The sequence below is a fragment of the Ursus maritimus genome (assembly GCF_017311325.1).
Source record: "Ursus maritimus isolate PB19 chromosome X unlocalized genomic scaffold, ASM1731132v1 scaffold_X1, whole genome shotgun sequence".
NCBI lineage: Eukaryota > Metazoa > Chordata > Mammalia > Carnivora > Ursidae > Ursus > Ursus maritimus.
Window position 1 is genome coordinate 70157712 of NW_024423319.1, and position 27474 is coordinate 70185185.

Below are 27474 nucleotides of genomic sequence, written 5' to 3' on the forward strand. Positions count from 1 at the left end.
AAAACAAAACAAAACAAAACAAAACAAAACGAAAAACAAAACCTTGAAGTTATCCATAACTCCTCTCTTCTACATTTCACATGTGACTTGTTAACAAATCCTATTGGCTCTGACTTCAAAATACATTTAGAATGTGACCACTTCTTACCATCTCCACTATTACTACCCTCATCCAAGGTAAAACCATTTTTTGATTGCATTATTAAAACAGCTTCCTAATTAGTCTCCTTCCTTCTACCCTTATTTCCACACAGCTTCCAGAATAGTCTCGTTAAACATAAATCAAATGGTGTTATTTCTCTTAAAAACCTCACTTTTATCTTACTCAGATACAGCAAAGTCAAAGTCCTTCCAATGGATTTTAATGACCTATAGAATCTACTCAGCTCCCTCTCTATTTTCTTTCTGAATCCATCTTCTTATATTTCTGTTTGTTTGTTTAATTCTTTTTAGCTAACCTGACCTCCTTTTTCTACTCTGAACATGATAGGCACACTTCTGCTTCAGGGATATTGTACTTACCATTTTCTCAGCCTAGAATGCTTTTCCCTCAGATATCTGAATGCAATCACCCCTTAATTTCCTATGGATCTTTGCTCAAAATTTGTCCTTTTAGTGAGGCCTTACAGTATTTTAAAATTGCAAAACTGCTTTCCAACCCTTCCTATTCCCCTTCTCTGCTTTATTTTTCTTCTTAATGCTCACTACTATGTAACATACTATGTACTTTACTTATTTTGAATATTGTTTTTCTACTTCCTTTAGAATGTAAATTCCATGAGCACTGTATCTCTAGGGCCTAAAATAGTACCTGGCAAATAGTGGGTACTCAATACTTATTGGTTGAATGAATATCAATCAATTAATTAATCAATAAATGAAATTTGGGCTTTGATGTGGAAAACAAAGGCAGAAGAAAAATTATGAAATTTCCTTACCACCTACAGCCCATTGATAAGTCCTGGAAACAGGCAGAGTGACATTCCTCTAGGGACTCAACTGCCTCCATGTTAATACTTTGCTAAGGGCAAAAGGCAATCCTAGCCTGACCCCTTCCCCCTCACCAGGATCCTGTAGGTCTACTTTAACATATAAAAATTCCTTTGGAAACTTCCTTTATCTCTAACCCCCCCCCACCAAGATACGTGTTTGCAATCATCCCCCAAGCATATGGTCCACCGATGTACATCTGAAGGGTCTCATGACTAAGGCTTTATTAGACGGTAATAAATGACCTTTTCCCAACAATAGCTAGCCCCCTCAAGGTCCTGGAAACCTTGCTTCCAAAATTCCTTAGAGACTTACGCTATCCCTAACCCCTTCCCAACTTGAGGATATAAAATGGGCCACTCCTCATGACCCCGGTGCAGCTCTTTCTGCCCACGGGTTCTATCCCCTGTGCTTCAATAAACCACCATTTTGCACCAAGATGTCTCAAGAATTCTTTCTTGGTCGTTGGCTCCAGACTCCACCCCACTGAACCTCGCCGATATCCCACAACCTCATCAGGCTTTAGACCAAGAGTCAAGAAATTACAGCCCCTAGGCCTGCACCCTGTTTTGTAAATAGAGTTTTACTGGAATATTCATTTGTGTACATGTTGTCTATGGCTGCTTTCCCAATACAAAGGTGGAGCTGAATAGTTGTGAAAGATTTCTATGACCTGCACAGCCTAAAATATTTACCATAAATATTTTCTTTGAGAAAAGTTTGCTACTCCTTACTTTACTCCAACTACTTCCTAGACACTGCTTTCTGGATATCCTGCAGGAATCTGAAGTCTAATCTGTGGCAAATTGAGTTTTTTTCCATCTTCCCCCAAACTTTCCCATTCTGTATTTCTTATATTTATGAAGGACAGCCGCATCCATCCAGTCAGCCAAGTCAGAAATCCAGAATTCAGACATCTTCCTCTCCCACATTTTCCACTTCCGATCACTAAGTCCTATGCTTTTCCCTCCCTGTTCCTCTTCCTACCAGTTATTTATTGCTCTGACAATGGTACTAACCACTCTCTCTGTGATCTGTCCTTCACACCACAGACAAGATAATGCCTCCTGAATGTAAGTCTATCCATCACACTACTCTACTTTTAAACAATGCTTTTCCAAGACCGTAGGAACAATGCCAAACATTCCAAACTCTTTAACTAGACAGAGTTCAGTCCTTTTAGGACCTGGCCCCTGTCTGCCTCCAATCACATCTCTGGCCACTGCTATTTTTATTTCATGTTCCAACAGTACCAAACTACTTGGAGTTTTAGGTCTTTGGGCCTTTATTCATGCTGGGTCATGTCCTTGAAATTTCCTTTCCCTATTTTCCTTTATTTCCACCTTCAGTACTGACATAAGTTGTACTCCTCTGCAAGTACCCATGCTTGATAATCCCAAAGTGCCTGCTATGTCCAATAATATCACCATTCAAAAATGATTGCTGAGGCAGCACTTCATAGGGATTAAGTACTTCAACTCTGAGCCAGGCTACTTGGATTTAAACCCCAGCTCTGTTACTTGCTAAGTGGCCTTGGACATGTGACTGTCACATAGGACAGGTTTATTATCTCTTCACATTCCAGCTAAAAAAAAATGACTATCAGAGAAGTTGTTTGATGTAACACAGGTAATATAGCAGAGAATGCCAGTTGTAATCCAATATGCATTCTCTCATTTTTCTTTTAGCAAAAGAACTAAAGACTTATCTGGGCACGTGAAGGCCCCAAATAAAAACTGTGCTTCCCTAATTCATCTGCCAGATGTGACCACGGGATTAAATTCTGAAAAGGTATGTAAATAAAAGTGATATATGTGACTTCCAGGTCATGGCCTTAAAGGTCGTATCCTTCACTTGCCTTTCTTTCCTTCTTCTCAATTGATATGATATAGAAGGTATTTGGTCATGCAGATGAAGCAGCACCTTAGAGATGGCAGAACAACAAGAAAGAAAGAAACTGGGTTCTTGCCCCTGTCAAGTCACCATAACAGCACTGGCACGCCTCACTGGACTATTCCTCAATCAAGTAATAAATGTCTCTTTTATTGGAGCCACTGTGTTTGTATGTGGAGTCTTAGAAGCCTAACCTATATCCCACCAAATATAGTTGGTAAGTGGCAGAGCTTGGATTTGAACTGTAGATACCATCTGGACTGTGTCATTAGCTTCCTCCCCCTGCAGAAAAGTTTGTATTGAATTAATTATTTCTTGTCTAGCCTCATTCCTGGGTTCATTTTCTGTCTCTACCCTTATTTTTCCTTTTTCATTTGACCTAATTAAAATGCACAGTACCTTGTATTTTATATGCCATATAAAATATACAACCTTAAATTATTTTTGAAATGAGATGAGGTTTAAATAAGTATAAGTACTGCTGTCTTTATAGTTCCATTGTACACGCACCACTTTTATATCATTTTCATTTGTATATATGGCTATCTTCATATTATACTAACTCTGTAAAGTCATGAACAATGATATTTTCTTCTTTCTTCTTCTATACCATGTTGCCTTGTGTCTGATAATAAAATAGTCATAGAATTGAGCAATATTTGCTAAATGAATGAATTTCACAGTGTCAGAAATGCTATTAAATGCCATTGTGTTATAATGGAATTTCCTTCCATTATCAACTTGAGCAAGGGAGGGAGACACAACTCTAAAAGGTGGCTAGGGGAAAGTGTCACATGCTTGGAGAAGTGATGGTGAGAACAGGGAATACATACCTTGACAAAGTGCTCAATTAGGATTTCCACCACAATGTTCTGGAATTTGATGTTCATCATGGCAGCGACAGTGTCTTCCTGAGCTCTCATCAGAGTGGGCCCAAAGATCACACCCATGTTGGAGGGGGTCATAAGATTCTCTTTGCTGTGCTCACATACACTGCCAAAAGAGAAAAAAAAATGATTAACAAGATTTTCTCCAAGACCCCCTTGTAACCAGGACTTTGTTAGGTGATATAGGGGGTAAGAGAAACTAAAAAGTAGGGAAAAAAAGGAGAATCGAAAATATATATGAGAAGAAAAGACTACAAAGGAAACAAGTAGCAAAGAATAAAAGAGTATATGATTAGGGGCTGAAGTGAGACATAGCTAACTTAGTAGCACTGCAGGAGTTAAGAGAAGGGGGGTAGGCAGCTATAGTAAGAAAGTATTTACAAAGACAGCAAAGAAGCAAGACAACATTCCAGGCAACAAGTACACCACGTATAAAGCACATATAAAAAAGAACAAAGCACATAGAGAAGAACCTACCAGTCTCACCGTCTGACACCAGTCAGGAATCTAGCCCCTCCCCACCCCTCATTTGAAAGTAAAAAACTCAAAGAGCTGGAAGGGATCCTTAAAATTAGCCCTTTACATCACTGTCCTCATTTTACAGATGAAATCACACACACACACACACACACACACACACAAACAAAAACAAAACAAAACAAAACAAACAGAGGTCCAAGGAAGGAAAGGGATTTCCTTGAAATCACGATCAGTCAGTCTCATCAGAGTAGTCACCAATATTATGATCCCTAATCACTCTCCTTGCTAAAATTCTCTTTAGGAGCTTTGTAGCACTTACAAGATAGGGCCAATTCTCTTCCAAGTTGCAGCTTATAAACTGTTTCTAATGCCAGTGTACAGCTTGGACTCTGAAGCTGATGTGGGTTTGAATCCTAACACTACCACTCAACTGTGCAACAGTGTTAGTGACCTAACCTCTCTGGGCTTCAGTTCTTCCACATTCAAAAATAGTATCCACCTCAGAGGGCTGTTATGTAGAGTTAAATTGCTTTAGCATGGTATCCTGGAAATACTGCATTAGAAATATCTGCTATTATTATTACCTCTCCAGAAGTCTCCATCTACGGACTGTTGACCTCTGACACTCGATACACTACACTGCTTAGATTAGGTTTTCTGACTATACCATGTTGTTTCATGCCACTCCTGCTTAGAATGTCTCCTTCCTTCTGGATCTAAAGAAGGTGTATTTATCCTTTAAGGTTCACTTTAGGTGACATCTCCTTCAGGGTTATCACAGCCCACTGTCCTCTTCTTGATTGACACCATGGCGAGCAAATATGTTACAATTCTCTGTTTCTTATCTGCCTCCCTTACTAGGTGGTAAACAACTTTCAAACGTGAGTGACTCATACAAAACAGGTACCAATTAATTATTTTTAATGGAACTACTGCTGTTTCAAATAGTACTGGAGGCAGCAAATAAAAGACGGGCAGCTGTTTGGTTAGTTTGGCTGTGGGGGTGGGGAAGTGAGGCAGTGAGACAACCCACCTTAAACACTAATTTTCAAAACCTGCCCAGGTTAAGTCCCCCTGAGAAACTGACCCTATCAACAGGCAGGCTCTTTTTACTAAGTGGGTAATTGAGAGAGACAGAATCCTGAGACAATCTTGATGAAGTCTGTTAAGCCAGTGACAAAGGCTGGAAACCATTCACATGATAATTAACAGCAACCATTCACAAGCATTTATTATTGCTGGGCTGGTGATGGGTCCCTTTTAACAGTTTAAATATTTCCACAATTAACCCTTATTATTTAGTGACAGGTTTTTTTTGAGATGTTAAAATGGAAAAGCAACTCTATACCACCACCAAGTGGCTAAACCTCTAGTAGCAAGGCAAGGACACTGGTGAGACAACAGCCTCCAACATGTGTGAATGCTTATCTCCTTTTGTGAACTTTGAAAGGAATGGACTTCTGGTGAAGATGCCAGAGCTCACTTAATACTCCCAACTCCAAAAAAGGCAGAGTGTTTTATCTCTGAAGGCTAGGTTCACAGAAAGTAAAGCACTTAATCAAGGTCACACAGTTTGTGAATACATGACAATACAAGGACTCAAACCTGTATTTGTTGGGCCACAAGTCTTACAGTCATCCTATTGCATCCCACTGCTTGCTTATCTAATTCCTGTTAAGAAATCAAAATCCTTGTGGGGCTCCCTTTAAGCTAAAGCCACCTTCTATTTTTCTAAGGGAGGTTCCTGGTATCCCATTTAGGACATTCTTTTTCTTCTTGGCCTTATGAGATTTGGAAGGTAACCTCTTTTCGGGGAGAGATTTCTTTGCATTTGACATCTCTCTTTTTATTATACATTATTATTAAGAGGTATAAGTCACACCCCAAATTATGGGTTAATAAGAGAAATAAAACCAAAAATAAGAGCATTGTGAATAGTGAATTAGGTAGGAGTTTGTGATATGACTTGTCAGCAAACAAATCTTAGATTCTCTAGTTCACATGGACTAGCGACAATGGGTACAACTTCTGGAACATGAAAATTTAAAACAAAAAAAAAAAGTGGGTATCAGAGGGAGGTTGTAAAAAGCCTCCAGTTTAGAAAAATAATTTTGATTAGATGGTTTAGATCAGAGGTCATAAACTAAAATGTCTACAAAATAGAACTACCTTATGATCCAGCAATCCCACTTCTGGATGTATATCCTGATGAGAGAAAAATTCTCTCAAGGCCTGCCGTTTTAGATTTCTTTTTTAGTTAGCATGACAGTACACAAACGTTTAAATCAAAAGCCTGATTTATGGCTCAACATGCATACATTGTACACCTGCTTTATGAATGAGTAGCCTAAAGGAAAACCATCATGTCCTTGAGATATCAATGTTCCTACTCCTTAGGATGAGAAGAAAGGCAAGAGAAATGTAGATAAAATTAAATTTCCTCACAACTTGCAGCCCATTGAGAAATACCTGAGACATGCAGAGTGTGACATTCCTCAAGGAACTCAAGACTGCCTTAATGTTGATGTTTTGTTAGAGACTAAAAGCAACCTTAGCTTGACAATATCCAGACCTCCAGGATCCTAAACGTTTTCTTTAACATACGGAAATCCCTTTAGTGACTTCCCTTATCTCTGTCCCCCAACTTGAAAGTATATGGTCAATTGCTCCACACAGTCACAATGCAGCAATTTTGCTCATGGGTCCTGCTCCGTGCTTTAATAAAAACACTTTATGCACTGAAAACGTGTCAAGAATTCTTTCTCGACCTTTTTTGCTCAGAGGCCCCACATCACCTGGATTCCTGTAATAAAACTTGTCATTCCTGCCTATATGCTAATCTATAATATTTTGATGTTAAAGAGTATATAACCCTGTAAAAAGGGTTCATTTTCTGGAGTACTTTCTTCCTTGTAAAGACCATGTTTCCTGGGCAGCTGTCCTAACTTGGGCTCAAATAAAACTCTCTTTACTTTTATTAGAGATTCTGAAAGGTTTGTTCATTTTACATAGACAGTCCAAAGGAAATGAAATCACTATCTCAAAAAGATATGTGCACTCCCATTGCAGCATTATTCACAATAACCAATATATGGAAGCAAACTAAGTGTTCAACAATGGACAAATAGAGAAATATATACACACAATGGAATGTTAATCAGCCTTAAAAAAGAAGGAAATTCTGCCATTTGCTACAACATGCATGAACCTAGAAAACATGTTAAGTGAAATAAACTGGACATAAAAAGACAAATACTGAACAATCTTGTTTATATGTGGAATCCAAAATAGTCAGACTTAGAGGCAGAGAGTAGAATGGTGATTGCCAGGAGCTAGAGGGAGGGGGAAGTGGGAAGATGTTGGTTAAGAAGTACAAAGTTTCAGTTATATAATGTGATTAAGTTCTGGACATCTAATGTATAGCAATGCAAATAGAATTAAAAATACTGTATTGTACATTTGAAATTTGCTAAGGGGGTAAATCTTATGTGTAATCACCACAAAAAGAAGAAAGAAAATGAAATTATGTGAGGTGATAGATATATTAATTAGCTGTATTGTGGCAATTATTTCACAATGTATAATACACCAAACATCAAGTTGTATATCTTAAATATATATAATTTTTATTTGTCAATTATACCTCAATAAATATGGAAAACATAAAAATAAAAACTGAAGCAGTTCATTAAAGCTGGTTCCACCACTTATGTGACTTTTGGCTTATTTTTTTCTATCCCATGCATGTATTCTCTCATCTGTAAAATGAGAAGGTTATTAGGCGATCTAAAGGCGCTTCCAGCTCTGCCATCTAATGAATCTAAGAAAGTCCTCTTGAAAGTAATGGAGGGGGGGAGTCATACATTATGTGTCTACTGTTGAAGAACATAGAGTGCGCTTGTCTTCTCCACAATGAACACCACCACTTCCATCACTACAAAAATACCAAAACAACACAACACAAAACAAACCCCAAACCAAATATCTCAAAAAAAAAAAAATTTTAAAGCCCACAAAACTGGCATCAGGGAAAAAAAAAAAAGACTAGGATCAGAGCAAGCCTCTTGATCCAACGATAGCAAACTTTAAAAAACAAATGATCTGTTTTCATTAACAAATAAATTTTAAAAAAAAGATGGAGAAACCTATAGATTAGGAACATGGTAAAAACAAAGAGGCACTGGAGCGCCTGGAATGGCTCAGTCGGTTAAGCATCTGACTCTTGGTTTCAGCTCAGGTCATAATCTCATGGGTCCTGGGATCAAGCCCCACAACAGGCTCCATGCTCAGCAGGGTGTCTGCTTGAAGATTCTCTCCCTCTGACTCTTGCCTCACTCATGCGTGCTCTATCTCTCAAATCAATAAATAAATCTTTTTAAAAAAATCCCAGAGAGGCCCTATCCTATATTGCATACAGACTAGGCCTCTGTGTTCATTAGCCCTCTAAGTGCTTATGATATACACAAAAGCTTGAAAACTACTGCTATAGATCAGGTTCACTAAATTATGACCCTTTGGACAAATGTAACTTACCACCTGTTTTAGTAAATAAAGTTTTATTGGAGCATAGCTCTGCCCATTTGTTCACATAATATCAATGGCTGCTTTTGTACTACAAATGTAGAAGTGAATAGTTGGACAGAGTCTATATAGCTCACAAAGCCTAAAATATGTATAACCTAATCCTTTATGGAAAACATTTGTTGACCTCTGCTAAAGGTTAAAAGAAGTTTAAAAAACATTTTAACAGATGCTATGTGTGGATATTATTTGCATCCTGATTCAAGGAAAAAACACATGACATATTTGAGACTTTTAGAAATTTAAACACAGAGTATTTGATAATAAGTAATTATTACTAACTTATGTTTAGACATGATAATTGTGTTATGTGTACAAATAATTTTCTTTTTTTCAATATACATACTAAAATATTTATGGATGAAATAATATGATGTCTTGGATTTACTTCAAAATAATATGGGGGAGGATGGCTGGAGATGTTGATGAAACAAGAACGGCCACATGTTGGTAATTACTGAAGCTGGGTGATAAGCACATGAGAGTTCTATGTTCCTTCTATTTCTGCATATACTTGAAATCTTGCAAATAAGAAGTTTTTTAAGGGATAAGATACTAATAGAGGGAGAGAGTGAGTCAGTGTCTATCACAAAGTGAGAAGTACCCATTCCTGAGGATGGTACCCTCAGGACAGACAGGTTTGGTCTCCCCCACTGGTGTTTTATTATCTCCAATTTATTTTATTTTATTTTATTTTATTTTATATTTTAATTATCTATAATTTACATTTAAAAGCTTCAACATAGTCAGGGTAATGTCCTGAATTTCATCAATGTCATCATTTGCAACCACACTACCATTTTATGGATCACTGAGAAAGAAAAATCACTCTATTTTCAAATTATATAATATTTTAAGACATTTTAAATAGAAAATAAACCCAACAATGAACAAAATTTAACCAAAAGGACTACAATATGAATGGCTATGACCAAGTTCATGAATAAAAAGGTTATGATAATTAAATCAAAACTGCTCTGCTGCCTTACAACAGTAATTTTTCAGAAACCATTGATTCTAAGATGCATTCAAAATTCAGGTTACAACTTGAAAAAAATGTGTCCCTTGGAATTGATAAAATGGGATATATGCTTGTTAGTTTTCATGTATACTCTAGGATAGTTAATTGTAGTATTCTAATTGTAAATACATACTTATATACTCTAAGAGTGATTAATCAATATTTAAAAAACTCTAATCAGAAGGCAGAGGAGTTACTACAAGCTTCAGGTAACTGCATCTCCAATCAACACCAGTTGCTTTATTAATAAGCATCATTGATGGTAAAGTGATTTCTCATTGCTTAGATGTGTCAAGATAAATGGATTGGCTACAAATACTGTATACATACTCTTAAACTTGCATAGACAGGTTAGAAGAATAGAGCAATGGTTAATCATAACATCAGTAAGGTAGACCAACAAATATACATCTTTATATGTGATATAGCATAAGGGATACAACATTGCCTATGATGTGTTCGAGCCAAGAAATAGTTGAATTGAACTCATCTAGTCTTTAAATATAATCTCTACTTTACAAGAAATAAAGAAAATGGGGGAACAAGCTGAAAAATATGACACTGAAGAAAGTAGACAAAACTAGTAAGACTTTGTAGGACAACTGGTAGGTCTAGTCTCATCAATAAGCCAAAGTCATAAAAAAAAACAGTGTGAGATTTTTGAAAACTGAAAAAACATAAAAAATAGTATGTGTGACCCTATATTGACTACTAGTTTGGACATACCACCTATAAAGGGCATTTTTGGGTCAAATGGGGAAATATTAATATTGTCTGGAAAGGTAGAAATTGTTGAACTGAAAAAAGTAAGTTGCAAAACACCATAATTTCATTTTGGTAAAAAAAAAGGCAAATGTGTGTGTGTGTGTGTGTGTGTGTGTATAAATACGCACAAAACGATCTGAAAGAAAATGCACTAATTATTAATAGTACTGATTTTGGATACTGGGAATAGAAAGCTTTTACTTTTTAAATGTTTCTATATTTTCTAATCTCTACAATGCACATTATTGCTTCAGAAGTAACAGAAGCGTTATTACGAAAATAAGAAGACTCTAGTAAGCCTAATATCCCACACCTTTTAGAATGGTAGCCCAGGCCTAGGATTACAAAGTGGTCTTGCATTTGGGCATTAGATCACAGTATTTTATTGCCATTTATGTTGCTATAATATGATCTTATCTCCCTCCAGTGAACTTTTTATGCAAATGCATTCAAAGTATCTGAAAAGGAAGAGAGCTGGGACATCACTTAGTTTACAGAAGAGGTTGTTGTTATGTATGAGTGGCAGAATGAGGCCTGAGGCTTGCTTCCATTGTAATAATCTCTGGTAGTGAGGTTATGGGAAAGGCGACCTGTAGCATTCTCCTACCAAAGGTAGGAGACTAGAAAGGAATAGAGAAAATCTGCAGAAACGACAAAATAAGTAATAAAATAGTACTATTTTACATCTATCAATAATCACTCTGAATGTAAATGGACTAAATTCTCCAATCAAAAGACACACAGTATCAGAATGGTACATGCTGCCTACCAAAAGACTCATTATAGACCTGGGCACCTACAGATTGAAAGGGAAGGGATGGAGAACCATCTGTTATGCTAATGGATATCAAAAGAAAGCTGGAATAGCCATGCTTATATCAGACAAAATGGATTTTAAACCAAACACTGTAACAAGAGATGACAAGGGCACTATATCATAATAAAGGGGACTATCCAACAAGAAGATCTAACAATTGTAATTATTTATAGCCCCAAATTGGGAGCACCCAAAATATAAAACAATTAATAAGAAACATAAAGGAACTCATTGATAATAATGCAATAATAGTAGGGGACTTGAACACCTCATTACATCAATGGAGAGATCATCTAAGCAGAAAATAAGCAAGGAAACAATGGCTGTGAATGACACACTGGACTACATGGAGTTAACAGATATATTCAGAACATTTCATACTAATGCAGCAGAATACACATTCTTTTCAAGTGCACATGGGATATTCCCCAGAACAGATCACATATGAGGTCACAAATCAGGCCTCAACAAATACAAAAAGATTGAAATCACACCATGCATATTTTGCAACCACAATGTTATGAATATTGAAGTCAACCACAAGAAAATATTTGGAAAGACCACAAATGCATGCAGGTTAAAAAACACCCTACTAAAGAATGAATGGGTTGACCAAAAAATCAAAGAAGAAATAAAATAATACATGGAAGTGAATGATAGTGAAAACATGACAGTCCAAAACAGTTGGGATGCAGCAAAAGGGGTCCTGAGAGAGAAGTATAGAGCAATATAGGTCTACGTCATGAAGAAATAAAAAATCTCAAATACACAACCTAGCCTTACACCTAAATGATCTAGAAAAAGAACAGCAAATGTAGCCTAAAGCCAGCAGAAGAGGGGGAAATAATAAATAATGAGCCTAAATAAATGATATAGAAACAAGAAGAACAGTATAACAGATCAATTAAATCAGGAGCTGGTTCTTTGGAAAAATTAATAAAATCGACAAACCCCTGGGGGGTGAGTTAAGATGATGGAGGAGTAGGAGACCCTAAGTGTGTCTGGTCCCTGGAATTCAGCTAGAGAGTTATCAAATCATTATGAACACCTGCAAAATCAATCAGAGATGTAAAAAAGGAAATGCTGCAATTCTACAAATAGAAAAGCAACAGGGGCGCCTGGATGTCTCAGTCAGTTAAACGGCTACCTTCAGCTCAGGTCATGATCCCAGGGTCCTGGGATTGAGCCCTGCATCAGGCTCCCTGCTCGGCGGAAAACCTGCTTCTCCCTCTCCTGCTTCCCCTGCTTGTGCTCGCTCGCTCTCTCTCTCTCTGTCAAATAAATAAATAAAATCTTAAAAAAAAAAGGAAAGTAACCACTTTTTGGAAGGTAGGACATGCAGAGATGTGAACCTGGGGCAATAAATCAGAGGACATGGTGGAAAGGAGGGAACTTGTTTAAGGAGGCTACTGCAAAGTATCATAAGCACCGGAGAACAAAATTGGAACTTTTAGAATTCTGCTACAGTGGGGGATGTCCCTGGCATCAAGGTGCTCAGGTAGGGAAGCGAGGCAGAATCCCAGGTGGGACAGCATGGTCTCAGGATGCCCAGGGTCACAAAAAGAATGGGGGTGCTCGAGTGTGGCAGAGTTCCCAGGCATGACAATGGGGAAGCCAGATGAAAAGAGTGAATCTAGGCATGGGGTTTCTGCCTTGTATTGCCATAAACTGCAAACCGCTGAACTGTCCTTGGACTACTCTCCAGGTAGGGGTCAATCCAAAGGCAGAAGCACGGTGACACCTCCCTCAATCCCCTGGGAGGAACAGCTTGAGTCCATGCTGAAGGAGTCAGTAAAGACTAGAGACTCGAAACTGGGTTGCATGTCTGAGATAAAAATGCTCGATGATAGTCTGGGTGAACACAGAGTACACACAGAAACCAGGGAGACAAAAGTGATTGTCTGTTTGTCTGTGAGGGCTCACTGAAGAGCGGGGGATTTGAACTTTCAGCCCCGGGAGTAGAGATCAGTGCTAAAAGCCTACAGGGAGCAAAACAGCACCACAGAGTGCAATCTGGAGCCACTTACACTGAACCTGGCCTGATGGCACAAGGGGTGCAATTGCACCAGGGCAAGGACACCTGAGAATCAATGCAAGCGGCCCCTCCCCCAGAAGACCAGCAGGAACAACTGGTTATCACAAAGTTTCCTGGTCATAGAGAACTGTAAATTTTCAGCTCTAGGGAAAACAGTATATAGCATTAGTGGGTTTTTGATATTATTATTATTCTTTAGTCTTTCAGGTTCATTTATTTTCGGCAAATTTCTTTTTTTTTTTCAATCTTTGCATTCATTGCATTTTATTTTATTTTTGTGTATATATATGTATATATATGTTATTATTTTTGTGTATATATATGTACATATATATATGCATATATACATATATATACATATATACATATACATATATACATATATATATATATATTTCTTTTTTCTTTCCTTCCTATTTTGGTATCTAGCTTCTTTTAACAAACAGACCAAAATACATCCATGATCTAGTTTATTGTTCTGTTTTACTTCTTGTTTGATTTTTTTCTTTTCTTTTCTTTTTTATTTTGTGTTTGTTTTCTTCTGGTTTGTTTTGTTTCTTTTTTCTGGTCTTGTTGTTATTATTTTTGTCTTTGCTCTCTTTTTCTTCTTTTATTTTCTGGACATAATGATGAAAGAGAGAAACTCACCCCAAAAGAAGGAACAGGAGGAAACACTCACTGCCAGGGATTTAATCAATATGGATATAAATAGGATGTTGGAACTAGAATTCAAAACAGTGATTATAAAGATACAAGCTGGGCTTGAAAAAGGGATAAAGACACTAGAGAATCCCTTACTATAGAAATTAAAGAACTAAAATCTAATCACGGCAAAATTAAAAATGCTATTACTGAGATGCCGTAAAAACTGAAGGCTCTAACAGCTAAAATAAATGAGGGAGAACAGAGAGTCATTGATATAAAAGACAAAATGATGGAAAAAAGGAAGCTGAGAAAAAGAGAAAAACAACTACTGGATCATGAAGGGAGGCTTCGGGAAATCAGTGACACCATAAAGTGAAATAATATCTGAATAATAGGGGTCCCAGAAGATAAAGGGGGGGCAGAAGATTTGTTTGAAAGAAAAATATAGCTGAGAACTTCCCCAATTTGGGGAGGGAAACAGGTATTCAAGTCCAGGAGGCACAGAGAAAGCCCAACAAAAGTAGTAAAAATAGGTCAGCATCTCAACATGTAATAGTGAAGCTTGCAAATTCCACAAAGAGAAAATCCTGAAAGCAGGTCAGGACAAGAGGTCCTTAACCTACAAGGATAGAAACATAAGGCTGGCAGCAGACCTAGGCACAGAGACCTGGCAGGCCAGAAAGGACTGCAATGATATATTCAATGTGCTAAATGGGAAACATATGCAGCCAAGAATACTTTATTCAGCAAGTCTGTCATTCAGTATAGAAGGAGAGATAAAGAGTTTTCAGGACAAATGGAAAATAAAGGAATTCATGAACACTAAACCAGCCCTGCAAGAAATATTAAAGAGATCCTTTGAGCAAAGAGAGAGCCCAAAAGTAACAAAGACCAAAAACGGACAGAAACAATCTACAGAAACATTGACTTTACAGATAATACAATGGCACTAAATTCATATCTTTAATTACTCTGATGTAAATGGACTAAATACTCCAATCAAAAGATATTGGGTAGCAGATTGAATAAAAAGCCAATACCCATCAATATGCTGTCTACAAGAGGCTGATTTTAGATAAAAAGACATCTACAGATTGAAAAAGGAAGGGGTGGAGAAACATTTATCATGCTAAAGAACATCAAAGAAAGCTGGAGTAGCAATCCTTATATCAGACAAAATAGATTTTAAACCAAAGACTGTAATAAGAGATGAAGAGGGAAACTATAACAATAAAAGTGTCTATCCAACAAGAAGACCTAGCAACTATAAATATTTATGCCCCTAATTTGGGAGCAGCCAATTATATAAACCAATTAATAACAAAATTAAAGAAACACATTGATAATAATACAATATTAGTAGGGGATTTTAACATGCCACACACAACAATGGACAGATTATCTAAGCAGATGATCAACAGGGAACAAGGGGTTTGAATGATGCACTGGACTAGATGGACTTCACAGATATTCAGAGCATTTCACCCTAAAGCAACAGAATACACATTCTTCTTGAGTGCATATAGAACATTCTCCGGGATAGATCACATACTGGGTCACAAATCAGGCCTCAACTGGTACAAAAGGATTGAGATTATACCATGCATACTTTCAGACCACAATGCTTTGAAACTTGAACTGAATCACAAGAGAAAATTTGGAAGCAACACAAATACACGGAGGTTAAAGAGCATCCTACTGAAGAATGAGTGGGTCAACCAGGAAATTACAGAAGAATTACAAACATGCATGGAAAGAAATGAAAATGAAAACATAGCAGTTCAGAACCTTTGGGATGCAGTAAAGGCAGTCCTAAGAGGGAAGTATATAGCAATAAAGGCCTTTCTCAAGAAACAAGAAATGTCTCAAATACACAATCTAACCTTACACCTAAAGGAGCTGGAAAAACAACAGCAAATAAAGCCTAAATCCAGCAGAAGAGAAATAATAAAGATTAGAGCAGAAATCAATGAAATAGAATTAAAAAAGAAACAGTTGAACAGAACAATGAAACTAGGAGCTGACTCTTTGAAAGAATAACATTGACAAACCCCTAGCCAGGCTTAACAAAAAGAAAAGAGAAAGGAACCAAATAAATAAAATCACGAATGAAAGAGGACAGATCACAACAGCCACCAAAGAAATACAATTATAAGAACATATTATGAGCAACTACATGTCAACAAATTAGGCAATCTGGAAGAAATGGATGAATTCCTAGAAACATATAAACTACCAAAACTGAAACAAGAAGCAATAGAAAACCTGAACAGACCCATAACCAACAAAGAAATTGAAGCAGTAATCAAAAATCTCCCAACAAATAAGAGTCCAGGGCCAGATGGCCTCCCATGGGAATTCTACCAAATATTTAAAGAAGAATCAATATCTATTCTTCTGAAGTTCTTTCAAAAAATAGAAATGGAAGGAAAATTTCCAAACTCATTCTATGAGACCAGCATTAGCTTGATCCCAAAACCAGACATAGACCCCACAGAAAAGGAGAATTACAGACCAATATCCCTGATGAACATGGATGCAAAAATTCTCACCAAGATACTAGCTAGCTAATAGGATCCAATATTAAATTAAAAAGATTATTCACCATAACCAATTGCAACTTATTTCTGGGCTGCAAAGGTGGTTCAACATCTGTAAATCAATCAATGTGATAAACCATATTAATAAAAAAAGAACAAGAAACATATGATCCTCTCAATAGATGCAGAAAAAGTATTCAACAAAATACATGATCTTTCTTGAAGAAAACCCTTTGCCATGTAGACATAGAGGGAACATACCTCAATACCATAAAAATCATATACAAAAAACCCACAGTAAATATCATCCTCAATGGAGAAAAACTGAGAGCTTTTCCCCTAAGGTCAGGAACATGACAGGGATGTCCACTCTCACCACTGTTGCTTGATACACTACTGGAAGTCCTAGCCTCAGCAATCAGACAACAAAAAGAAACAAAAGGCATCTAAATCAGCAAAAGGGAAATCAAACATTCACTCTCAAACACTCACACAAGATACTCTATGTAGAAACTCTAAAAGATTCCACTCCAAAAAATACAGGAATTCAGCAAGTTGCTGGATATAAAATCAATGCACAGAACTCAGTTGAATTTATATACACTAACAATGAGGCAGAAGAAAGAGAAATCAAGGAATTGATCTCATTTACAATTGCACCAAAAACCATATGATACCTAGGAATAAACCTAACCGAGAGGTAAAGGATCTGTATTCTGAAAACTATAGAACACTTATAAAAGAAATTCAGGAAGACACAAAGAAATGGAAAAACATTCCATGCTACACATTCAATACAATCCCTATCAAAATACCACCAATATTTTTCACAGAGCAGGAACAAACAATCCTAAAATTTCACAATGTCCCTTGATGTTTCCTCAATGGGGAAAAACTGACAGCTTTTCCTCTAGGGTCAGGAACAAGACAGGGATGGCCACTCTCACCATTGTTATTTAACATAGTACTGGAAGCTTTAGCCTCAGTGATCATACAACAAAAAGAAATAAAAGGCATGTAAATCAGTAGTAAAGAAGTGAAACTTTCAATATTCACTGACAACATGATACTCTATGTAGAAAACCTGAAAGTCTTCGCCAAAAAAATGCTAGAACTGATACACAAATTCTGTAAAGTCACAGGATACAAAATTAATGTACAGAAATAATGAAGCTTCAGAAAGAGAAATCAAAGAATTAATCCCATTTAAAATTATATCAAATACCATAAGATACCTAGGAATAAACCTAACCAAAGAGGTAAAAAGATACATACTCCAAAAAGTATAGAAGATTTATGAAAGAAACTGAAGATGACACAAAGAAATGGAAAAACATCCCATGCTCATGGATTGGAAGAACAAAATATTGTTAAAATGTCTACGCTACCCAAAGCAATATACACATTTAATGCAATCCCTATCAAAATACCACCAGCATTTTTCACACAGCTAGAGGAGATAATCCTAAAATTTGTATGGAACCACAAAAGACCCCAAATAGCAAAGCAAGTTTGAAAAAGAAAAGCAAAGCTGGAGGCATCACAATTCTGGACTTCAAGTTATATTACAAATATGTAGTGATAAAGACAGTATGGTTTTAGCACAAAAAAAGACACATAGATCAGTGGAACACAACAGAGAACTTAGAAATGGACCCCTAATTATACTGTCAACTAATCTTCAACAAAGCAGGAAAGAATATCTTAGATAAAGAAGACAGTCTCTTCAACAAATGGTGTTGGGAACAGTAGATAGCAATCTGCGAAAGAATGAAACTGGACCACTTTCTTATACCATAGACAAATGCAAATTCAAAATGGATGAAAGACATGGACCCTCAACTCTATGGTCAACTAATCTTTGACCAAACAGGAAAGAATATCCAATGGAAAAAAGACAGTTTCTTCAAAAAATGGTGTTGGGAAAATCAGTCACATGCAGAAGAATGAAACTGGACCATTTTCCTACAACATACACAAAAATAGACTCAAAATGGATGAAAAACCTAAAAGTGAGACAGGAATCCATCAAAATCCTAGAAGAGAACACAGGCAGCAACCTCTTCGACCTCGGCTGCTGCAAATTCTTTCTAGATACATCTCCAAAGGCAAGGGAAACAAAGGCAAAAATGAACTATTGGGACTTCATCAAGATAAAAAGCTTTTGCACAGCAAAGGAAACAGTCAACAAAACCAAAAGACAACTGACAGAATGGGAGAAGATATTTGCAAATGACATATCAGATAAAGGGCTAGTACCTAAAATCTATAAAGAACTTATCAAACTCAACACCCAAGGAACAAATAATCTAATCAAGAAGTGGGCAGAAGACACGAACAGACATTTCTGCAAGGAAGACATCCAAATGGCCAACAGACCCATGAAAAAGTACTCAACATCACTCGGCATCAGGGAAATACAGATAAAACCCACAAAGATATACCACCTCACACCAGTCAGAATGGCTAAAATTAAGAAGTCAGGAAACAAAAGATGTCGGTGAGGATGCAGAGAAAGGGGAACCCTCCTACGCTTTTGGTGGGAATGCAAGATGGTGCAGCCACTCTGGAAAACAGTATGGAGGTTCCTCAAAAAGTTGAAAATAGAGCTACCCTTCGACTCAGTAATTGCACTACTGGGTATTTACCCCAAAGATATAAATGTAGTAATCTGAAGGGGCACCTGCACCCCAATGTTTATATCAGTAACGTTCACAATAGCCAAACTATGGAAAGAGCCCCGGTGTCCATCGACAGATGAAGAAGTGGTATATACATACAATGTCAAAAATGAAATCTTGTCGTTTGCAATGAAATGGATGTAACTAGAGGGTATTATGCTAAGCAAAATAAGCCAACTGGAGAAAGACAATTATCATATGATCTCACTGATACATGGGATTTGAGAAACGAGGCAGAGGATTATAGGGGAAGAGAGGAAAAAATGAAACAAGATGAAACGAGAGAGGGAGACAAACCATAAGAGACTCTTAATCTCAGGAAAAAATCTGAGGGTTGCTGGAGTGGAGGAGGGTGGGAGGGATGGGGTGGCTGGGTGATGGACATTGGGGAGGGTATGTGTTGTGGTGAGCACTGTGTATTGTATAAGACTGATGAATCATAGGTCTGTACCTTTGAAATAAATAATACAATAAAAAACTTTTGATGAAAGTCAGCATTTAAGCATAACAATATAAATGATAAATAATAACTATAATTTTAAGTAAGAATTTCAGAAAACAACTTAAATAATAAAGGATATATATCCAAACAAATAGCCAATATTATCCTAAGTGGTAAAACACTAGCATTTCAGATAAAATAAGAAACTAATAGGGATGTCCCGTTACTGTTTATTGTTTTGTATTTAATTTTTAATTTTATATAAAAATTACATATGCATGTGTTTTAAAGGGTCACTTAATTCTGTAACACATGTTATGAAAAAATAATCATTTCTCCTTTCTCAGAGACAGCCTCTCATAAAAGGAACCATATAGAAAGCAATACCTTTTCCCTATTTTAGCAATAGGTAGGTGGCAAACCAAATAAATTCCACTCTCAATAGTACCAAACATATAAAATACTTAGAAGTCAACAGGAAAGGTTACAGAAACCAAATAAATATGTTTATTATAGGATTGTTCATGATGGCAAAATCCTGGAAACAATGTGAATGTCATCAATAGTACTAGATGAATAAATTGTGCTACATCCCCACTGTTATTATGCACCTAATAAAAAGAGTTATACTGGTTGCTTTGAATAGACTTCTATGAAGTAGGGTTGAATAAGAAAACATGCCGAAAAATGTTAAGACTATTTTTTTCAAGGCTGTTATTCAAGAAATCTGTCTGCATTGAAAAACAGTAACAAAAGACTTGTATAATGATATTTTTGCATGTACATAAAATTACACATATATAGTAAATAAAGAACTATTTTAACATAAAAAAACAACCAAAAAACCCCCAAAAACAAAAAACCTAAAAACCAAAAATGGATGAAAGACCTAAATGTGAGACAGGAAACCATCAAAATCCTAGAGGAGAACACAGGCAGCAACCTCTTTTATATCAGCTGTAGCAACTTGTTACTAGATATGTCTCTGGAGGCAAGAGAAACAAAAGCAAATGTGAACTACTGGACTTCATCAAGATAAAAAGCTCTGCACAGTGAAGGAAACAATCAACAAAACTAAAAGGCAACCTACAGAATGGGAGAAGATATTAGCAAATGACATATCTGATAAAGGGTTAGTATCCAAAATCTATAAAGAACTCATCAAACTCAACACCCCAAAACCAAATAATCCAGTTAAGAAATGGGCAGAAGACATGAATGGACATTTTTTCAAAGAAGACATCCAGATGGCCAACAGACACATGAAAAGATGCTCAAAATCACTCAGCATGAGAGCAATACAAACCTAAACTAGAATGAGATATCACCTCACACCTGTCACGATGGCTAAAATTAACAACACAGGAAACAGCAAGTGTTGGTGAGGATGCAGAGAAAGGGGAGCCCTCTTACACTGTTGGTGGGAATGCAAACTGGTGCAGCCACTCTGGAATACAGTATGGGTATACCTCAAAACATTAAAAATAGAACTACCCTACAACCCAGCCACTGCATTACTAGATATTTTCTCAAAGGATTCAAAAATATTGATTCAAAGGGATACATGCACCCCGATGTTTATAGCAGCATTATGAATAATAGCCAAATTATGGAAAGAGCCCAAATGTCCATCAATTGATGAATGGATAAAGAAGTGGTCTATAAATACAATGGAATATTACTCAGCCATCAAAAGGAATGAAATCTTGCCATTTGTCATGACGTGGATAGAGCTAGAGTGTATTATGGTAAGGGAAAATAGTCACAGAAAGACAAATAACATATGATTTCATTCATATTTGGAATTCAAGAAACAAAACAAATGAACATAGGGAAAAAAAGAGAAGCAAATCAGCAAACAGACTCTTAACTGTAGAGAACAAGCTGAGGGGTACTGTAGGAGAGGTGGATGGGGGATGGGTATTAAGGACAGCACTTGTGATGAGCACTGGTCATTGTATGGAAGTGAAGAATCACTACATTCTAGCACTGGAACTAAGATTACACTATTTGTTAACTATCTGGGTGTTAAATAAAAACTTAAAAAGGAAAAAAAAAAAGAAAATGCAAGCTGTGCTACAAAATCACAAAACATTTTCACACCCAAGAAAATTTACAGTGCCCCATCATCCAATAAGTAGTCCATATTCAGATTTTCTCAAATGTCATGCAAAAAAAATATTTTATAGTTGGGTTTTTGCAAATCCAGGTCCAGAGTTCATGCACTTCATTTGTTTATGTTTCTTTAGTCTCTTAATACAGAACAGTACCCATAACTCTGTTTTCCAGGACAGGGAAAAGGCCAAGCTAGTTTCTTAACAAAATGTCAAGCACTCCGTATTTTTCTATACCCTCTATTTTTTGTAAATTGGAAAGGTCTAATTTGATTCAGGTTAAACTTTTTTGGCAGAATTATTTGAGCTCTATTGTGTACTTCTTACTGTATCCTATCAAGAGGCACATAAGGTCAGTTTGGTCTCTATTATTAGTGACACTTTGATCAATTAATTAAGGTGGTGTTTGCCACATAGCTTGATTATAAAGATACATTTTTTTTTCATTTGTAACTAGTAACTAATCTGTGGGTAATACATTGAAATTATGTGACTCTTGTTCCTGAACAATCTTTTACCCAATCGTTTTGATGTATGCCTGAAACAGGGTGCTGAGGTTATAAACTACTGGTTTGTCTAATTCTATTATTCCTCCCACATCGATTAGCTGGCATTCTTCTGTAAGGAAGAGCTTTCCTTATTCTATGTATCTCCCATAAATTTTTATTTGTTCAAAGAGTTATTCTCAAGTACACTATTTTAATTTTTGATGCTTATGTTGACTCCAGATGTAATCAGTGTCAGCCTTTTCAAGCAGGTTCCTGTGTCCTTGTGACATGACTGTATTAGTACTTGAGCTCTTACTTGCTTACAAAGGTACATTTTATCCTAGGCTCACCTATTATTTTCCTAGCCTCAAACCTGTAATCAGCCATTTCTCTAAGAAGCCTTGGTGCTTTTGAGAAGTGAATGTTATTTAGAAACAAAGATCGGGGCATTATGTATGTTCATTGCTTTTTTTGGGGGGAGGTCAGAATCACTTCAACACTGGTTCAGTGAATAGAAGTTTTGTTGTTTTGTTGGGGTTGTTTTTGGTTTTATTTTATTTAAATTCAAGTTAGTTAACATATAGTGTATTAGTTTCAAAGTAGAATTTAGTGATTCATCAGTTGCATATAAAACCCAGTGCTCATTACATTAAGTGCCCTCTTTAATGTCCATCACCCAATTACACCGTACCGCTACCCACCTCCCTTCCAGCAACCCTCAGTTTGTTCTCTAATATGAGTCTCTTATGATTTGCTTCCCTCTCTATTTTCATCTTAATTATTTTTCCTTCCCTTCCCCTATCTTCATCAGTTTTGTTTCTTAAATTCCACATATGAGTGAAATCATACTCTATTTGTCTTTCTCTGACTGACTTACTTAGCTTAGCATAATACATTCTAGATCCATTGTTTTGTTTTAAAATCAGGAGTTCAGGGGCCCCTGGGTGGCTCAGTCATTAAGCATCTGCCTTCTGCTCAGGTTGTGATCCCAGGGTCATGAGATCAAGCCCCACATCGGGCTCCCTGCTTAACAGGGAGCCTGCTTCTCCCTCTCTCACTACTCCTGCTTGTGTTCCCTCTCTCTGTCAAATAAAATAAATAAAATCTTAAAAAAAGAAAACTATTAAAAAAATAAATAAATCATGAGTTCATATTGCCTTTTTCAATTCAACTTTACCATTATAGATTTTTTTCTTTGTATCTTACATTTTATATCCTTATCTCTTTTTCTTACACCATAAATCTTGTCTTCTGATATTAATATATTTACTTTTTTCTTTATCCTTGTGATATATATAAACATAAAATAGTTTCAAATTTAATTATAATATTATTACTACTTTTAAACGTACTGGGTGATGCTTACTACTTTTTTGTAGTTTTTCTTGTTTTTAAAATATTATGTCATTAAGGATGAGTCAGGGGACTGTGTTTATAAATTAGTTGAAATAACTATTTTCTTTATGTGACTATGTTATCAATTTGATAAACATTTAGATTCATTTGCTTTTTAAAAAGACTTATTTATTTGAGAGAGAGAGAGAGACCACGCATGAGCAGGGGGAGGGGCAGAAGGAGAGGGAGAAGCTAACTCCCTTTGAGCAGGGAGGGAGCCTGATGTGGGTCTTGATCCCAGGACGTGGAGATCATGACCTGAACCAAAGGCAGAGGCTTAAAGGACTGAGCCACCCAGGCATCCCTCATTTACTTTTTTATCTTCAATTTCAGGGCTTATAATCCTTGATTGAATTTTACTTTTTGGATATATAAAACGTTACTATGGTTCAAAAGTCAAAACCATACAAGGAGGTGGATTTAGAGGAATGTGGTTCTCATCTCTATCCCTTCTACCCTATTCACCACCTACCCCCTTTAGTAATCATTTTCATTAGTTTCTTTTTTCCTTTTGGATATTTGTACCTCTTAATCTCCTTCATCCATCCCCCCACTCACCTCCTCTCTGACAAACACCAGTTTGTTCTCTGTATTTAAGAGTCTGTTTTGTTTGTTTTGTCTTTTAGATTCCACAGTATTTGTCTTTCTCTGATTTATTTCACCTAGCATAATACCCTCTAGCCTTTTGAGTCAGTGTTTTTGTATTGCTTGGGTAAATCCAGTAGTGGAATTACTGGATCATATGGTAATTCTATTTTTTAATTTTTTGAGGAAACTCCATACTGTTTCCACAGTGGTTGCACCAATTTACATTCCTACCAACAGTGCATGAGGATTCCTTTCTCTCCACATCCTCACCAATACTTGTCATTTCTTGTCTTTTTGATACTAGACATTCTGCCAGGTGATATCTGATTATGGTTTAGATTTGTATTTCCCTGAAAGTAACTGACGTTGAGCATCTTTTCATATATCTGTTGGCCATCTGTATGTCTTCTTTGGAAAAATGTCTATTTAGATCTTTTACCCATTTTTAAAACAGATGGTTTGGGAATTTTTGGTGTTGAGTTGTATGATTTATGTTTTTTGGATATTAACTTATCAGATTAATATCTTCTTCCATTCGCTAGGTTCCCTTTTTGTTTTGTTGATGGTTTCATTTACTGTACTTATTAGTTTGTTTTTACAACAACTTTATTGAAATATATTTCACATACCACACAATTCACCCTTTTAATGTTTTTTTTTCCAATTGTTTTTAGTATATTTGCAGAGTTGTGTAACCATCATTAACTATCTAATTTCAGGGTATTTTCACCACACTAAAAAGAAACCCCATAGTAGTCACTCCCCATTCCCTCCCATGTCCCTACCTCCCAGCCCTAGGCAAACACTGACCTACTTTTGGTCTTTATAGATTTGTCTGTTCTGAACATTTTGTATAAATGGAGTCATATAATATGTGCTATTTTGTGTCTGGCTTTTTACTTAGCATAATATTTTCAAAGCTCATCCCTGTTGTAGCATGTAATGAAGCATGTGCTTCATTTCTTTTTTTAAGATTTTATTTATTTATCTGAGAGAGAGACAGCAGGAGCAAGAGCATAAGCAAGAGGAGGGGCAGAGGGAGAGAGCAAGAGTGGGGGAGGGGCAGAGGGAGAGGGAGAAGCAGACTCCCAGCTGAGCAGGGAGCCAGACCAGAGGCTGGATCCCAGCACACTGAGATCATGACCTGAATCGAAGGCAGATGCTAAACTGACTGAGCCACTCAGGTGCCACAGTGCTTCATTTCTTTTTATCATTGAATAATATTTCATTGTATGTTTATACCACATTTTATTTTTTTATTTATCGGTTGATGGTCATTTAGGTTGTTTCCACCTTTGGGCAACTATGATTAATGATACTGTGGATATTTGCGTATATGTTTTTATGTGGACATAAGTTCTCATTTCTCATTACTATATACCCAAGAGTAGAATTGCTGGGTCATGTGGTTTTACTTTTTGAGTCATTAGTTTTTTTATTTATCTCACTGTGTGCTTAATTTGACAAAAGTAAGAAAACATGTGTTTAATATTCTTATATATTCTTATTTTCCTCCTTTTTTTTCTTATAAAAAAGGGTAGCATACTCATATACCTTGATTTAAACTTTGGTTTTTTTTTTTTTTTGCTGTTGTTCTCTGTTATACACCCTGAAATTTGTAATGCATTCTAGAAATTGCTAGCAAAAAAGTTTGTAGATATTTTCCTTATTCTTTTTTGACTGTATAATACTACATTGTTTGAATATACTATTATTTACTCAGTAGTCCCCTATTGTTGGATACTTTCGTATGTCCAACCTTTTGCTATTAAAAAATTGTGCTGCAGTGATGAACCTTGTGCAGATGTTGTTTGGTACTTCTGAAGGTGTGTCTTCAGGGTAGTTGTCTAAAAGTAGAATTTCTAGGCACAGGGTAAGTGAATATGCAGACTTGTTAGATCTTGTCAAATTCTCCTCCTCTAGTTACGTATTGCATTAATGCTAGCAATGTAGTAGAGTATCTATTTGCTCCAAAGTCTCATCAACAGACAATACGGTCATGTGTATTGTCAATAAATACCATTTATTGACAAAATGAGGTTTTGTCAATAAATGGTATCTCAGTGCAGGTTTAATTTGTACTCTTCTCATTTGAGAAAATGAGCAGTATTTCATATATTTAAGGGTATTTGTTTTTCTATTTCTGTGTCTTGTGGGTCTGTGTCTCTTGTTCCTTTAGTTCTAGGCTTTTTGAGGACCAAGATTCTTGACGTAAGGCACTAGCCAGCCTTTGGGTGGATGGAAGCAGGTGCTTCTCACTAGCTGCTAGCAGAAGAATTCTTAGCTGAGTCCTTGGCTCCTGTCACATACTAACACTCTTAGAAAATCAGAGCAGGAATAACTATTTGAGATTAGCTAGTTCAGTCCCCTCATATTATAGATGAATAAACAGAGGCCCAGAGAGTAGGAGGGACTTTCTTTAGTTCACACAGAAAATTAGTGATAATGTGGAAATTGAACCCAATTTCTCTTTCCCCCAGGGCAACGTCAAATTAATATGCAAATGATTTATGTGCTGATTGCTGTATTTTCACTGATATTATCACAAACAACTTTTTGGAAAGAAACTGCCTCTTAATGTTTTCTATTAGCCCAAATTACAAATATTGACAATAAATATAAAAGGCATCCTCTTGTTAATTCTGCATATTTATCTACATTAGTGTCTAAAATACTCATTTGTTATAGAAGTACAAAAAACACAGAATGCCAGAGCTGCACTGAATCTTGGTGATATCTCATTATATCAGAGGGAAACCTGAGATCCAGAGATGCTGAATTTATCACAGAGGGACACCAAGAGGGCCATTTAGCCTGGAGCCTCACCTTCACTAAGGGCTTCAAATTTAGGTATTTAAGATCCTCTCCAAATGAGGTTAAAATGTATGATTACTGAGAGTTAAGATGGCGGAGGAGTAGGGGACCCCTTTTTCAGTCGGTCCCCTGAGTCGAGCTGGATAGGTACCAGACCAGCCTGAACATCCACGGAATCAGCCTGAGACGCAGGAAGATACATCTGGATCTCTAAAAATGAACATCTCCAGCGCTGAGTATTGAGGTACGAAGCAGGGAGCCATGAAACCGCACACAGATATCGGAAGATAAATGGAAG

General features: G+C 36.5%; 1 protein-coding gene across 1 annotated transcript in view; it reads right to left on the reverse strand.

Annotated features, from left to right (window-relative positions):
- Positions 1–27474, reverse strand: part of OPHN1 (oligophrenin 1) — a 624918-nt gene that overhangs the window by 91746 nt on the left and 505698 nt on the right. Inside the window, exon 19 of the mRNA XM_040630677.1 lies at positions 3717–3876. Coding sequence (XP_040486611.1) covers positions 3717–3876 — 160 coding nt within the window. The remainder of the gene's footprint in view (positions 1–3716; positions 3877–27474) is intronic.